General features: G+C 41.3%; 2 protein-coding genes across 12 annotated transcripts in view; both read left to right on the forward strand.

Annotated features, from left to right (window-relative positions):
- Positions 1-15,448, forward strand: part of mak (male germ cell-associated kinase) — a 79,917-nt gene that overhangs the window by 51,998 nt on the left and 12,471 nt on the right. For 8 of the 10 annotated variants that reach the window (XM_089125756.1, XM_089125753.1, XM_089125758.1 and 5 more), the window contains 3 exons: positions 1,465-1,713; positions 4,501-4,673; positions 4,955-5,097. In XM_089125756.1, coding sequence (XP_088981882.1) covers positions 1,465-1,713; positions 4,501-4,673; positions 4,955-5,097 — 565 coding nt within the window. The remainder of the gene's footprint in view (positions 1-1,464; positions 1,714-4,500; positions 4,674-4,954; positions 5,098-15,448) is intronic. The other 2 variants (XM_039666559.2, XM_039666563.2) reach the window with 1 other exon arrangement.
- The window catches only part of ofcc1 (orofacial cleft 1 candidate 1), a 460,325-nt gene that overhangs the window by 42,858 nt on the left and 402,019 nt on the right, over positions 1-15,448 (forward strand). The gene's annotated exons all lie outside the window — the stretch shown is intronic.

Genomic DNA, 15,448 nt, shown 5'->3' on the forward strand with positions numbered 1-15,448 from the left:
TCAGAGTGTCTAACGGGGCAAGCAGCTTCGAACTGATAGTAAACGTGTAGTTTGTAGCAAGGTATGTTGTTATGATAAGAAAGAGGGGGGAACCAGTGAACATTTAAACAATTTAATGAAAAAAAAAAAAAACACAAAACGAAAGAAAAGGCGAAAGCCCCTCATGGACGACTGCCACACACAAACAAAGCATACCATATCCGTTTAAGCTGAGGGAGATGTATTTACCCACTGTGAAACGTGCGCTTTGGATGTGCAGTATGTTGCTGTGCACACAAAACTTATCACACATTGTGCGAGTACCAATCCGAGAGACGCTGGTACTTTAGTGTCTGCGTGTGCTTGAATGTTGAAATAGACGAGGCTTATCTTGAGATTGGCATGGCGTACTTTCCATAAGATCATCTCTCAGTGCAAATCAAAACAGCTATTAGGCTAACTGAAATAAACCATGCCAATCTCTAGGTATGGTGAAGGGCTTGTGATGATGTGGGGCTATTTTAATTCCAAAGGCCAAGGGAACTTTATCAGGATACATAGTATCCTGGATCCATGAAATAACTGGCCTTTAAAAAAAAAAATCTGCCTGCCTGTATGGGAATTTAACAATTTAAATTTGTCCTAAGATCAATTTCCAAAAGATGATTTTTTTTTATATTCCTCTTTTTAGTCAACTTTAGCATGGGTGTGTTCACTTATGCTAAGCACTGTACGACAAGCACTGAGTGCTTCCGTCTCTGGATCAGCTCCAGTCAAAGCATGAAAGCACATTTTAATTAAGCAGTTGATCTTGTGATGCACTGAACGTTCTAATCACACTGGTGTGAACTTATGCTCCTGGCTGGGACCAGCCTAGACTGATCACAAGTCAAGTCACCTTTATTTATATAGCGCTTTTACAGATTATATCAAAGCAGCTTCACAGTAATAACATGAAAATAATATAAGTGTGTTCCTAGAAGTAAGGCAGATCAATAATATTGTTGAATATTAAATGTCCCCAACTAAGCAAGCCAAAAGCCAAGGCAACAGTGGCAAGGAACCAAAACTCCATCAGGTGACAGAATGGAGGAAAAACCTTGTGTTTGCGTCAAAGGTTAATGTTGTAGAAGTATTACATTAGTGTCTACTAATAATTACATAATTCTTCTTTCCACAGCAACCATCTCACATTATTTGCATCTAAAATGACTAATCAAATCAAAACAGGTGCCACTAGTATTAACGGTGATCTGTACATCTGAAACGAAAGTGTCACTGTTTAGACCCTTGTAATAAAATGTAATGTATATAATATGTAAAGAGACTTGTGAGCAATGGAGGAAGGGGGTGGTTCATCAAGCCAAACCTAACACAAACGGTTTTGAAAGGATTATTATTTTTATTTACCTCATTTTAGACATTAACAAGCAACGTTTTTGAATCTTTGTTTGTGTAAGTAATTGTTTTTAAACATCATTTTAGGCACTCAGATACCCCTACTTCCAAGTTGGACAAGTGTTGGGTCCCCGTCCCATGACCCCTGATGTACGGAAGGCTCAGATAAAGACCGTCCTGCCCAGTGAACCCAGATCAGAGCTGCAGTGTGTCTCAGAAACAGTGCTGCCATCACAGACTAAAGGCCAAAGTAGAAACTCCCATCAGCCACTGCAGCAGATTCCTTTGCCTCAGTCTCTCCCTCAGACAGACCCTCTCGCTTCATACACACAAAAGGTACAAAACCTCCATATCAAATTTAAAGTCACCATTAAATCAAAATAGGCAATCCTTATTTTATTATTTTATGTAATATTGCAGTATTTAGTATAAAATATGTATCTGCACATTTTTTTTAATTATGTGGCCTCACAATATTTAATAAAAACATTGAAAATCAATGTGACTATTAAACAATACCATTAATGAATGTTGAAAATAGGCAACTCATTGTCAAGTTGTTAACATACAAAAGTCTGTACATATCAATAGTTTGGAAAAAGTTTTTTAATGTGTTTATTTATCAAGTAATCATATTAGAATGATTTCTGAAGGACTTCACAGGAATAAATTGCAAAATAAATTACTAAAATGACTAAATTGTGAAATATTTAGTAATTTAGTTATTTTAATCAATAAATGCTGCCTTGGTGAGCAAAAGAGACTTTTTGACCTGTAGTTTAACCATGTCACTACAGGCTGATTTATACTTCTGCGTCAGACCTACGCCGGAGCTTCTAAACTGTATGCTATGCATTGGTTTTCATACTTCTGCATCATTGTCTATAAAGTATAAAAATAATAAATTGGGCTTAATACCTTTTATAAGTTACTATGAGACAGTTGTATTAGAATTTGCCAAGCTTGTCTTTGCAAAGTTAGTGCATATCCAATCAACTCAGTTCATGATCATCAAAAAAAAAAAAAAAAAAACAAAGCAACCCAGTTACTCTTTGGTTCCCACTTGAGGAAAGGGACATGGAAGATATGCATTTTTCTATACAGCCCCTTTTCCTTTTTCATCAATAACATCAGTAACACAAACCAGAAACAGACATCCATGCACCTCTATGATGGGTGAAATTATTTTCTGTAGTAATGTTACAATTACATTACTCAGTTTGATTCAGTACAGATTTTATAGTTTTTTATTTTTTATTTTATAGCGATACTGTAGTAGACGGTTGCATAGTTATAATTTTGTCCCTGATATTATCAATCTTATAAGTGAAGAAATTCATAAAGTCATTACTACTGTGTTGCTTGGACACTTCTGGGTTTGAAGCTTTCTTTTTCATTAGTTTAGCCACTGTTTCAAATAGATACCTAGAGATGGATACCAAATAGATAGATAGATAGAAGGAGATGTTATGCTTCCTTATGATGTTACCCAGAGGGAGCATATACAGACTAAAAAGCATAGGACCCAGGATGGACCCCTGAGGGACCCCATATGAAGCAGAAGATGAGAAATTGACAATCGATACTGAGAAAGTCCTATCAGTGAGATAGGAGCGGAACAAAAGTAATGCTGTCTCCCTAATGCCCACCTGCTGATCAGGACGAGTAAGGAGGATGTTGTGATCAATGGTGTCGAAGGAGGCACTAAGATCCAATAATATCAAGATGGCATTATCACCTGAATCTAGTGTGAGAAGAAGATCATTGGTTACTTAGAGCAGGGCTGTTTCAGTACTAAAAATGATTTAAAACTGTCTGAAAATGTTCTAGTATATTGTGGGTGGTTAAGAAGGGGAGCAGCTGTGACAGAACAGCTTTTTCCATAACTTTTGAAATAAAAGGAAGCTTAGAAATGGGACTGTAATTAGTTAGACAGTTAACATCTTATTACTCTCACACATCTCATACTACAACAAATTATGTTTTTTGAGCTGGGGTTGGACAACCGCATGCTTAAAACACATAGGGACAGTCCTGGAAGCAAGACATGAGTTTAAGATGACCTGAATGGAGGGGCCAACTACATCAAAGACATCCTTTAAAATAGAGGAGGGGATGGAATCATAAGATGAAGTAGTAGGTTTCATATGTGATACGAAATTCCTCAATTCAGTGAGTGAGATTGGCTGAAATTGGCAAAAACTAGTACATCTGAGCAACCAGATGAATTAACAGGTGAGGTGGGGGTAAACACTGATCTAAAGTTCTCAATTTTATTAGTAAAAAACGTACGAAATTTATCGCATGTATCGGTCGATACATCAACAACTGGGCAATTTGAGGGATTGATAACAGAGTTTATAGTGCTAAATAAAATTTTTGGTCTGTTTGAGTGTTTACTGATGAAATCAAGATAGGTGCTTTGCTCTGGCTATTCATTCGGTTCACGTGACGTCACTGTAGCTTTGCGCCGCCATCTTTGCGACTGACGGTCTCATTAATGCCTGCAATATGTTGTGGAGTTGCTGCAACAACAGCCGAAAAAAGGAACCCTGAACTGGTATTTTATTCTATACCAAAAGAAGTGACAAGAGAAAATCATTTATTTAAAAGACTTGAAGTCTCATGTTGCTGGTTTGTGGTTAATTATATTTCTATTATAGCTAAACTCAGTGGCCAATACAAATAGACATCGACAGATAATGTTTTTTCTTCATTTTATTTGTTGGATCTGTTTAAATGCACTTTATCATGGTAAGTTATTAGATTTGCACTGTGTCCCAATGTGAAGGCTGCGTCCTTCGAAGGACCCAGCCTACCCAGCCTTCAGAGGACACTCCGAGTGTAGCCTTCGTGGGATTTCTAATTGCGCAACCAGGTTACGAGCTAACGAGCTAAGTAGTGCGAGAGTACTGCTGCCACCCAGATCATTCATTTAATAAACTTGAGTAAACAGCTATGGGGACAGAACTGGTTATATTGTCATTTTTTATATATATGTATATATATATATATATAACTGAAACTGAATGAATGAAAAATGAAGATTGCCTGTAGTAGTTATCTATTGCATTTAAATACACATATGAACATCAGCAGAATTATGCTTTGTTTTCCTAACATGAGGTGGTCGGGGGTGAGAACAGCTTGATTGGACTGAAGAACGGTCGAAGAAGGTGGGGACAGTCAAACATGAAACCATCAGACAGCTGGGATGAGTCTGACTGTTCTGATACTGCAGCTTCCCTCTCTAAAAAACCCAGCAAAGGCCTTGAGGAGGAGAAAACTACACCACAGTATGATTGCTATATTTAAAGATTAACATCAGCAGTATTTACACTGATTTCACTGATTTCATCCATAGCACATTTCAATGAGCACACTATTCTCAAACCTAGAACGTGCTGTCTACTGACCTACAAACGTGCCAATGATAGCTACAAATAATATCTAATTTAATGGCTGCTGACTAGGTTTGAGAACAGGGCTTTTATGTTTCTCTATTTCACTTTTCATTTCAAATATTCCATTTCAGATTTCAATCTTTCCCTTTTTTATGCTATGAAAAACTTTGCAGGCCCAAGGACCAGAAACCCTTTTACACATTTAGCACTGTAACCAAGTTACCGAACACCAGCAGACTGAACCAGCCAGACTCTAGTCACCATATCACCTCTTCAGCCAGACAACATTACCTGCGCCAGTCCAGATACCTGCCAGGTAAGATCTCAGTTTGATTTAGTCGCTTCATATGTGGTGATTGATCTTTTGTGTATAAATTGTAGCAGTGCTCAATATATGAACAAGATGAATTATAGTCAATGCATATCAAACCCAAGCATAATGCAATTCCTGAATTCCTGACGCTTTCCTAACTATTTAAGTTGTGCTGAAAGCCATTTTTAGTCTGAATTTTTTGACTGAGGAGTGTCAGTGTGAGGCCCGCTTAATCGGCCCAACGACGGTTTCCAATAGAGCGGGTCAAGTCACCTTTAATTATATAGCGCTTTTTACAATACAGATTGTATCAAAGCAGCTTCACAGTGATAACATGAAAATTATACAACACAGATCAATAATAGTGTTGAATAATAAATGTCCCCAACTAAGCAAGCCAAAAGCCAAGGCAACAGTGGCAAGGAACCAAAACTCCATAAGGTGACAGAATGGAGAAAAAACCTTGGAAGAGGGTTTGGATTGAACCATCCACCTCTTCTGCTTCCATCTGGAGTGCTAAGCTCCATGGGGCCAAGGACAAAACTATTCACCGGTCAACTATAGAGATTTTGTTAGAAAAACTAAAACCTTGACATCCTAATTATCTGTATTTGTCTTCTATACTTATTTTATTTTGGTCTGCAATGTCATGGCATCGGTTTGTTTTACTCAATTATTTTATTTTGGTCTGGTTAATTTCATGGCATCTGTTTGTATATAGTTAATTGAATCTGTGATGTATGTTTTTGATTCAGCTGAAACCTATACAAATTTTTTTGATTAAAACAATAGCAGTTTCAGTCTCCCAAAACGCCGGGTCCATCTGGACAAAATGTCGAATACGATACAAAATGTTTACGTATACAGCTAAACGCGTCTCCGTGTGGAATAATACGCTAATAAAAAGGCCTTTGTTAGAATAACATTACAATAATCAGAGGTTGAGGCGCTCACCCTATTTAGATTTGGTCTAAAAAGCCACTGTTGCTCTAAATAGAAACCCCATTATTAGCCTGTACAGACTAATGCCAATGTGTTAGTTGAAGCTCTAAAACATCAGTCGGAGTGCATAGATTTGTGGTGTTATGGACATCTATTACAGTTAATAATTTCAGACTACGTCAGAATAAATCCAAATGTTTGACAGGTCAAAACATACAGGGAAATCCTGGCAGTCCTCCAAAACAATAAAACAGTTCATGAGTGATTTTGGTCTTGGCGATTGTGAGGGACCAAGCAGTCAAGGGCAAAGAATGCTGGGTTTCCAAGCAAAGAAAATGATTTATTAAATACCAAACAAAGTTACAAATTAAATTACTTGAAAGCTTTTGCCCATTCACAAAGATGGTTGGCTCAGTATAGGGTTTCCCAGGAGCAGGTTGGTATAAGACTTCGGTCTTCTTTGTGCTAATTGTTAGGCCAAAGTTGTTGCAAGCAGAGTAGTGGTGGTCCATACTGTCCTGTAGATATTTATTTGAGCTAGCAGACAGAGCACAGTCATCAGCAAACAAGAGTTCTTGAACAGTGACTTCCACTCTAGTTTTGGCTTGCATCCTCCGCAGATTGAATAGCCCACCATCAAAACGGTAAATGTGACAGCTTCTAATTTCCACATGGCCTGGAAAATATCGGTCAGTTTCTCGACTAAGCGAGGCCCTCCAGCCTTGTAGATTTCTGCTGGAATGGCATCGGTCCCTGGAGCTTTGCCTGATGAAAGAAGTGTTATGGCTTTGCTGGTTTCCTCAGTGGATGGTAGTACAGCCAAGGACTGGTTTATTTCAACTTGAGGCAATCTCGCAATTGCCTCCTCATTTATACATGATGGCCGATTGAGGACTGTGCTGTAGTGCAGTGTTTCCCGACCCTGTTCCTGGCGGCACACCAACACTGCGTGTATTCTTTGTCTCCCTTATCAAACACACCTGATTCAACCCATCAGCTCATAATCAGGTGGGTTAATGAGCTGATGGGTTGAATCGGGTGTGTTTGATTAGGGAGACAAAGAAAACACGCAGTGTTGGTGTGCCGCCAGGAACAGGGTTGGGAAACACTGCTGTAGTGTTCGACCCACCTTTCAAGTATTTTGTACTTCTTCGTAAGGAGTGTTGTTCCATCTAAGTTCAGAAGTTCTAAGTAAAATAAAGTGTTACAGAAAAGGCAGTATTCCAATTTACCAATTGAGATAAACAAAATATTTGAAGAATACTATACAAAATTATACTAATTTGATCTGGACCCAAACCAAGAAGACATAACCCAATTCTTCTAACACCATTTTACCAAAACTTAACCTAGAACAATTTAACTCCCTCATATTACCAGTCACTGAAAAAGAACTTCTCTCCGCGCTGAAACGCATGCAAAATAATAAAGCACCTGGACCGGATGGCTTCCCTGCTGAGTTCTATGAACATTTTTGGTCTTTTTTTATACCCACTATTTAGTAGAACAATAACGGAAATAAAACATAATGCAAAATTCCCATCCCACATGAATACTATCACTTATTCCTAAACCTAACAAAGACCAGACTTTCACATCTAACTACCATCCTATTTCACTTAATGTCAATGTCACTAATTAATGTCACTAATTATCCCATAAAATTGAAAAAATACATACCCTAATCATCCATCCTGATCAAGCTTTATAAAAGGTAGACGCACATCCAACAATACCTGCAGATTATACAGTTTAATGCATTACTCATCAGTACAACAGAAAGATACTCTCATTGCCACATTAGACTCTGAAAAAGCTTTTGATAGGGTCAACTGGAAATTTGTATTCACCACATTACAACAATTTGGCTTTGGAGAATGATTTATTAACTGGATCAAGATTTTATACATATCACCATCTGCCACTGTCACAACCAATGCATGCTTGAAGAGCAGGGACGCCTAGGTTGTAGAACCTGGCAAAGGTGGACAACAAGGACCAGCCGGCCACCGCACAGATGTCGGCAATGGATACTCCGCTAGTCCAAGCCCAAGAGGCGGCCATACTGTAGCAAACCCCCAGCCAGACAATGGTGAAGCGTACTGATGTTTCCAGAAGCCTTTATTTGTATTTAGCCGTCAGCCTTGATTAAACACAAATCTACTTTCGTTTCCATATTTCTCCTTGAAACAACGTAAGAGCTACAGGACAGATAAATAACATAAAATGAGCTCTTACAAACATAAACATTACCCGACTATTATTAACAATGCTAAAAATGTACATTAGCTTGCCACGAGAGAAAATAATACATTTAAACACTTTTTCACAGATAAATGAATTAACCTTCATATTACTGCACATAACCATAAAACAAGATAAACACACAATACCTTGTTCCCGTTCCAGCTAGGTGCTTAAATGATCCCTTTTGAGCTTTATAAAACCTCAGACCAAATTGTGTCTTTCCTTCTTCCCTCCGTGGATGCGTCTGACTAACTAGTCTCACCCTTATAGACGCGAAATTAACGTTCCACTAGGAAGCGCCAAAATAAAAGTCTCTTAACATTAACAGAGAAAATAATAAAATAAAGCTCTGAAATTATTATTTTCAATTTCCTTAGAGTTAGTTACACTCCCACCAATCATGAGTAAATAATGGAACTCTACACAGTCTGCATTAGACACGAATGATTTTAACAAAAAATTGCCTTCCCAGAACCTGTATAAGAACTAAACCAACTTATGATAATATATAACTATAAAATATTATGCGCTATGAAGTGGAGGGAGCAGATTTAGCTAGTCTCCAGCAGCAGGACAAGATTCTGGATAGGGCGCTCAACTTCGGACACCTTGTGAAGACGCTCTCCCTTCTTGCCAAGCTTACGGTCACCAAGCCGGACTTTAACTCTCCTTACAAGTCCATCTTCATCAACAGTTCTTTCTGAAACTCTACCCAATCTCCACTCGTTCCTGTGCACATCCTCTCCCTTCATGATTACAATGTCTCCCAATTGTAAATTTCTCCTTGGAGCATGCCAGCGCTGTCTGAGAGCAATATTGGCAAGGTATTCCTTTCGCCAGCGACTCCAAAACTGAACAGATTTCATTGTCAGAAGATGGTTAGGGGTGAGTGGTTCAAGGCTACGAGGGTCGCTGAGGTTGTCAACAGTCAGAGGACGACTGTTTACTATAGCCATGGCTTCATAGAAAAAGGCCCGTAGCGAAGCATCATTTAGTCTACCAGAGGAAAGGGCAAGAGTGGACCTTAGAACACTTCTCACTGTCCTTATTTGTCTTTCCCACACCCCTCCGGCATGACTGGAATGGGGTGCATTCATGCAGAAATCACATTGCTTCTCTGCAAGAAATACAGCCAGACGGTCTGAATCGACTTCCTTTAAAGCTTCTCTGAGCTCATTTTTGGCACCGACAAAGTTGCTTCCTTGATCAGACTTAATCTGACGAACAGCACCACGTATGGCGATGAAACATCGGAGGCCGTTTATGAAGGCATCTGTCGACATGTCTTCAAGGAACTCAATATGAACAGCACGGGAGCTAAGGCAAGTGAAAAGAAGGCCGTACCTCTTGTTCTCCTTTCTTCCTTGTCTTGTAAGGAATGGCCCGAAGCAGTCCATGCCACAGAAGGTGAAGGGGGGTGATGGTTCCAACCGTTCAGGGGGTAGATCAGCCATCCTTTGCTCTTCCATAGGTTTGCGTTGCCGTCTACAGGTGACACATTGACGAATGTAGGAAGCGACCTCCCGGTTGATTCCTTTAATCCAGTAGCCACTGCACCTTATTTCATTAATGGTAAGACCTTTACCTTGATGTTTCATCCTTTCGTGGTGATAGGCAATAATCATCCTTGTTATGTGATGGTCTTTGGGAATGATTGCAGGGTGCTTGACAAAGTAAGGAAGAGAGGAGTTGCACAGTCTTCCTCCCACCCTGAGAACACCGTCGTCGTGGAGAAAGGCGTCGAGAGCATGTAACGGATTGTGAGATGGTAGAGGAATCCCTTTACTCAGCAGTTTCAACTCTTCTTGATGCACATTTTTCTGCAGATCTTTGATAATGCAATGCTCCGCCTGTGCTCGTTCCGTGACAGAGGTGAGATCGTTTGATCTGTTCTTGCTTATGCGCCTGAGAATGCGTGCAACTGCCCGCGTAGCTAGCGACCAAGATGAGAACTTGGACAAGCGATCAACGATGCTCACATGTTCAGTGGTCTTTGTACTAGAGCACTCACTAGAGCACTCCTGACCTCTGGATCTCCGACTGTTAACTCTGGTACCTCATCTGTAGCCAGCTTTATTTCCTTGTTCCATAAGAACTTGGGCCCAGTCAGCCAGGTAGATGACAAGAGCTCACTAGCAGTTAAGCCCCGAGAAGCATGGTCAGCAGGATTCTCATTTGTTGGGACATATCGCCACTGTTGTGGGGCTGTGCTGAGCTGAATCTTCTGAACGCGGTTAGCCACAAACGTGTGGAATCGTCGTGCTTCATTTCTTATATAACCTAAGACCACTTTAGAGTCGGTCCAGAAGAACTCTTCAACGTTAATAAATCCCAATTCCTCCTTAAGCATGTTACTTATCTTCACGGAAACGACTGCTGCCGTCAGTTCTAATCTTGGAATCGTTGTGACCTTGGTAGGAGAGACACGTGATTTTCCTACAACTAAGGCACAATGAATATCTCCCTCTTCGTTTTGGAGACGTAGGTAAGAACACTGACCGTAACCCTTCATACTGGCATCAGAGAAGTGATGCAACTCTGTCTTTGAGACCCTTCCAAATCCAGCAGGTGAGTAGGTATGGGATATGGTGAAATTATCCAAGTGGGTCAGATCACTTCTCCATTTTTCCCATTTTGGGCGAAGCTCATCAGTGAGAGGATCATCCCAGCCAGTACCCCGTCTGCTTATCTCCTGAAGAATGATCTTCGCTTTGAGGACGACTGGCGCCACAAACCCAAGAGGATCATACAGAGAAGCCACTGTAGATAAAATGCCGCGTCGTGTTGCAGGCTGCTCCTTAAGGCTGACGTTAATCCTGAAGTGGTCAGAATCCACATCCCATTGAATCCCGAGAGCTCTCTCAAGTGGCAAATCATCAAATGCGAGGTCCATATCCTTCACGTTGATAGCTCGCTCAGAGGGTGGTATAGTCTCTAATACCTCTCTGTCGTTAGACACGAACTTATGTAGTCGGAGACCACCCATGGCGCAGAGTTCACGAGCTTCCCTGGCAAGCTTAATAGCATCTTCAGTGTTTACAACACTCACGAGCCCATCGTCTACATAAAAGTCCCTCATAACAAATCTCGAGCCTTGAGTGTAGATGTCGCGATTCTCCTTAGCTAGATGTTTCATCCCATAGTTTGCACATCCCGGAGAGGAAGCTGCACCGAACAGATGTACTTTCATGCGAAACTCGCTGGGCGGTGAGTTCAAATCTCCTTGCTTCCACCAGAGAAAGCGCAGGTAGTCACGATCAGCTTCGTCCACATGAAACTGATGGAACATCTTCTGAATGTCACACATCAATGCTACGGGGTGCTGTCGGAAACGGATGAGAACTCCACTTAAGTTGTTCAACATGTCAGGTCCAGAGAGGAGGTGATCATTCAGGCTTGTTCCTTTGTATCTGGCTGAGCAATCGAACACCACGCGAAGTTTATCTGGCTTCTTTGCATGATGCACACCATGATGGGGAATGTACCATCTCACACCTTCTCTCCCACCTTCCTTGACCTGCTCAGCATCTCCCTTTCCGATGACCTCCTCCATAAACTCAACATAATGCTCCTTATACCTTTCATCACGTTGCAATTTCCTTTTAAGGTGAAGGAGACGTGTCATAGCTGAGCCTTTGTTGTCAGGTAAGCTGGGTCTGGTTTTGAAGGGCAGAGGCATTTCATAATGGCCATGTATGTTTTTCCTTATTCCCATATCCAGTATGTTGAGGAATGTGATGTCGTCTTGTGACACAATTTTGCTGTCATCACGGCCATCTTTGAAGTCAGACTCTAAAATGCGGATGACGTCGGTAGGAGTTACCGGAGGTAGCTCCTTAACTGTAATTCTGTGACACAGATGACGTGTTCTCAGTGCATCATGGGTTTGTAATGAGCGTCCTACAATACTCCATCCTAAGTCCGTCCTTACAGCGTAGGGTTCCTCATCTCCTCCTAAAAGGACTTGTCTTGGTGCCATGGCTCTTGAGCAGTTGTAGCCGATTAAAAGGCCTACTACACAGTCCTTCAGTGGTTGGATTTCATCCACTAATTCCGCAAGATGACTCCATTGTTTAGCTGTCTCACAAGTGGGGATGTGAGAGCGGTTTACAGGTATGCAGTCCTTTGTATAGGCGACCGGAAGATCGACTTGAATTGAAGAACTATATCCTCTAACACGAAGCCCAGAAACACTTTCGCTTGTGAGAACTGTATCCTTACCACTCATAGTCGTCAATTTCAGTTTCACTGGATACTTGTCAGCATTAAGTTCATCACTCACTTCTTGATCAATAAACGTAGTATCGCTTTGAGTGTCAAGCAACACATAGACAAGTTTCTCAGTACTTGGATCTTTTTTAGATGAAACCCAGACTGGTATCACCATGGATGTGTTGGATGACCCTTCACCTGCTACACTGAGTGACGTTGCAGCAGCACGTCGATTTGTCTCTGGTTCTGATGTAGACCTTTCCCTTTTGTAATTGTCATCATGTAGAGCTGTAGGATGCTTTCCTTTGCAGTGGTCGCAGTAATGACGGTGACGGCAGTCTCTCACGCTGTGGCCGGGTTTCAAGCATCCATAGCAGAGTTTCTTCTCTTTTATGTAGTTGCGTCGCTCAACCAACACCATCTCGGTGAACTTGGAGCATGCATGAAGCTGGTGTCTATTATCTTGACAAAGGATACATGAAGTCTTAACTTTCCTCTGTTCTGACTTGTGGTTTTCATTGTCAGGAACTGTTTGAGTGGAAAGAACACTGGCTTTGTTTTTCTTCTCGTCTCTGAGATTTCTCTTCTCAGCACTAGAATCTGATGAACGAAGGGCATGAAAGGACGTAATGGGGTTGCAAGCAATCTCAGCTTCAGTCGATGTGAATTTTGCAAACTCCTTGAAACTTGGGAATTCTTGATTTTCATTTAGGCTTTGCGTGACTTGTCGATTCCATCGCAAAGCTGCCCAGTCTGGTAGTTTGTGAACGAGCTTCTGGTTCTCCTCACAGTCATTTAATATGTCGAGGCCCTTGACATAAGGCATGGCATCTTGGCAAGCATTCAGAAAATCTGCGAAGCGTCTAAGTCCTTCAGCATCCTTTGATGGGATTCTCGGCCAGTTGGTTAGCTTTTCTCTGAATGCTCTCTGAATGGCGAATGGCTGGCCGAAGCGACGATTTAGTTTGTCCCAGGCATCTTGGTAGGCTTCATTGTCATTTCGATAGAAGTTGCCATCTAAAACCTGCCGTGCTGGACCACCAACATATTTTTTCAGGTAGTATAGTTTTTCAGCTGGTGTGATTGCCCTTTGATCAATGAGTGAGGTGAATGCTGCCTTCCATTCAATGAATTGTATGGGATTGCCATTGAAGACAAATGGCTCAGGAACAGGAAGCCTATTTAAGGCTAAGTTGTCTTGAAGAATCTGAGCGAGAGAGGGAACGTCTGTATAACGGGGCGATGCGACTTGAGACAGGGGCAATGCAGTTACAGGCACATTCTTTGCTTCCATGTTCCTTTCCCTTTTAGCATAGTTGGCATCCTTGTGTTCTGTTTCCTTATCGTAGATCTTCAACTTGGCTTGGGCTGCCCGTATCTCTTTCTCTGCCTGCAATCGCTCCAACTCACGCCTTTGTGCCTCTAAAGCTTTGCGTTGTTGTTCCTCCAACTCTCTTATAGATTCCTTTTGCCTTTCTTCCTCTAGCAGCATCTGATAATTTGACTCTTTTACTGCTAGTTCAGCTGCAGCATCCACACGTTTTGCTTTCATGGATGTAGTTATGGAGCTGTGGGTGTCAGACTGGCTGTGACTTAATGAAGAAGCTGCGGATCCATAGACAGACTTTGCATAGTCATGGCGGAGCAGTTCATGAAGGCGATGTCTTTCCTGCTGTTCATTGAACTCGCTTTCATTATCTATAGCTCTGCTGTAGGCAATGTTGGTGATTTCTGTAGTCACCGATTCACACGTATCAACTCTTCTTCTAATGTCGGTAGAGGGTGTGGTGAGATTTCGAATTTCAAAATAAATGGTCATTATGTCTTCCTTTTCTTTCTTAAGCTCTTCAATGAGAGGCCAGAGTTGACTCTCTGACATAAAAGACTTTAGCTGATCTCTTGCCTTGCGTGTGTGGAGCTTCCACTGCTCGTACATGGCATACAGCCTTTTCTCTTTTTTCTTGGCCTCTTCGAATTGATGTGCGCGCATCTTCTCTGTGGGATAGCGCGTGCGTTCAGAGCGTCTAGGGCCTTCAAGAGCATTATCATCCTTAAGCTTGCCTTGGAAGTCAGTTAGACCTTGTTGTTTAGCTTCATTTGTTTCCTTCAAACATGGTCTCTCTGATGAGTCTACCATTATGTGGGCTTCACTTTGTAAATCTTCATGCTGAGAACTAGCCATCTGCTCCACCACCTCCTTCTCATTACCTGACTCTGACATTATTATCTAATTTTAAACTCTAATGGCAGAAGAAGACCCCTTTAGAAGATATAATCAATCCCTTGTTATGGAACAGCAAACATGAAATATCACAACATCAGATAATAGCTAGCACATATGCATTTACATATAGACATTCAAATAACTGTAAATGTCAATGTAATATCACAATAAACAAAACGTTATTAGATCCAAAATGTGAGAAATGTAAATGCAACAGCTTCAATAACCACAGTTAAGAAATGAAACAGATGCGAAGTCCAAAAAACGTATGTGTCCTTAATTAGAAAGAGTCCATGGAATGTATGCAGGTATGGGTGTAAAATGCAACAAGAGTTTATTTTGATGCTCTCCTTACTGAGCCGTTGAGTATTAAATGTTCAGTCCAATAAGCAAATCATCTGTTGTTCGCCTTATATGCTGTACTACAGACAGTATAATAATGGGTTACTACTCACAATCCTCCATCAATGTCCGTGCGTGTGACTGTACTTGACCATTGCACCGAATACGTGAGACCGCTGTCCAAAGTAAGTCAGGCGCGAAGCGCGCGGATGCAACTCGATGAGTCCACGCTGACACCTCGTGGCGATATCGCGGAAGCTAGCCGGCGCCGTGAAGACCTTCCGTGGTCCGTCGTAGACAACGAGTTGTCGTCGGTATCGATGCGGGTCAAGCTCTTACTGTAGCAAACCCCCAGCCAGACAATGGTGAAGCGTACTGATGTTTCCA

Source organism: Pimephales promelas, chromosome 22, assembly GCF_988280905.1.
Source record: "Pimephales promelas chromosome 22, fPimPro1.hap1.1, whole genome shotgun sequence".
Lineage (NCBI taxonomy): Eukaryota > Metazoa > Chordata > Actinopteri > Cypriniformes > Leuciscidae > Pimephales > Pimephales promelas.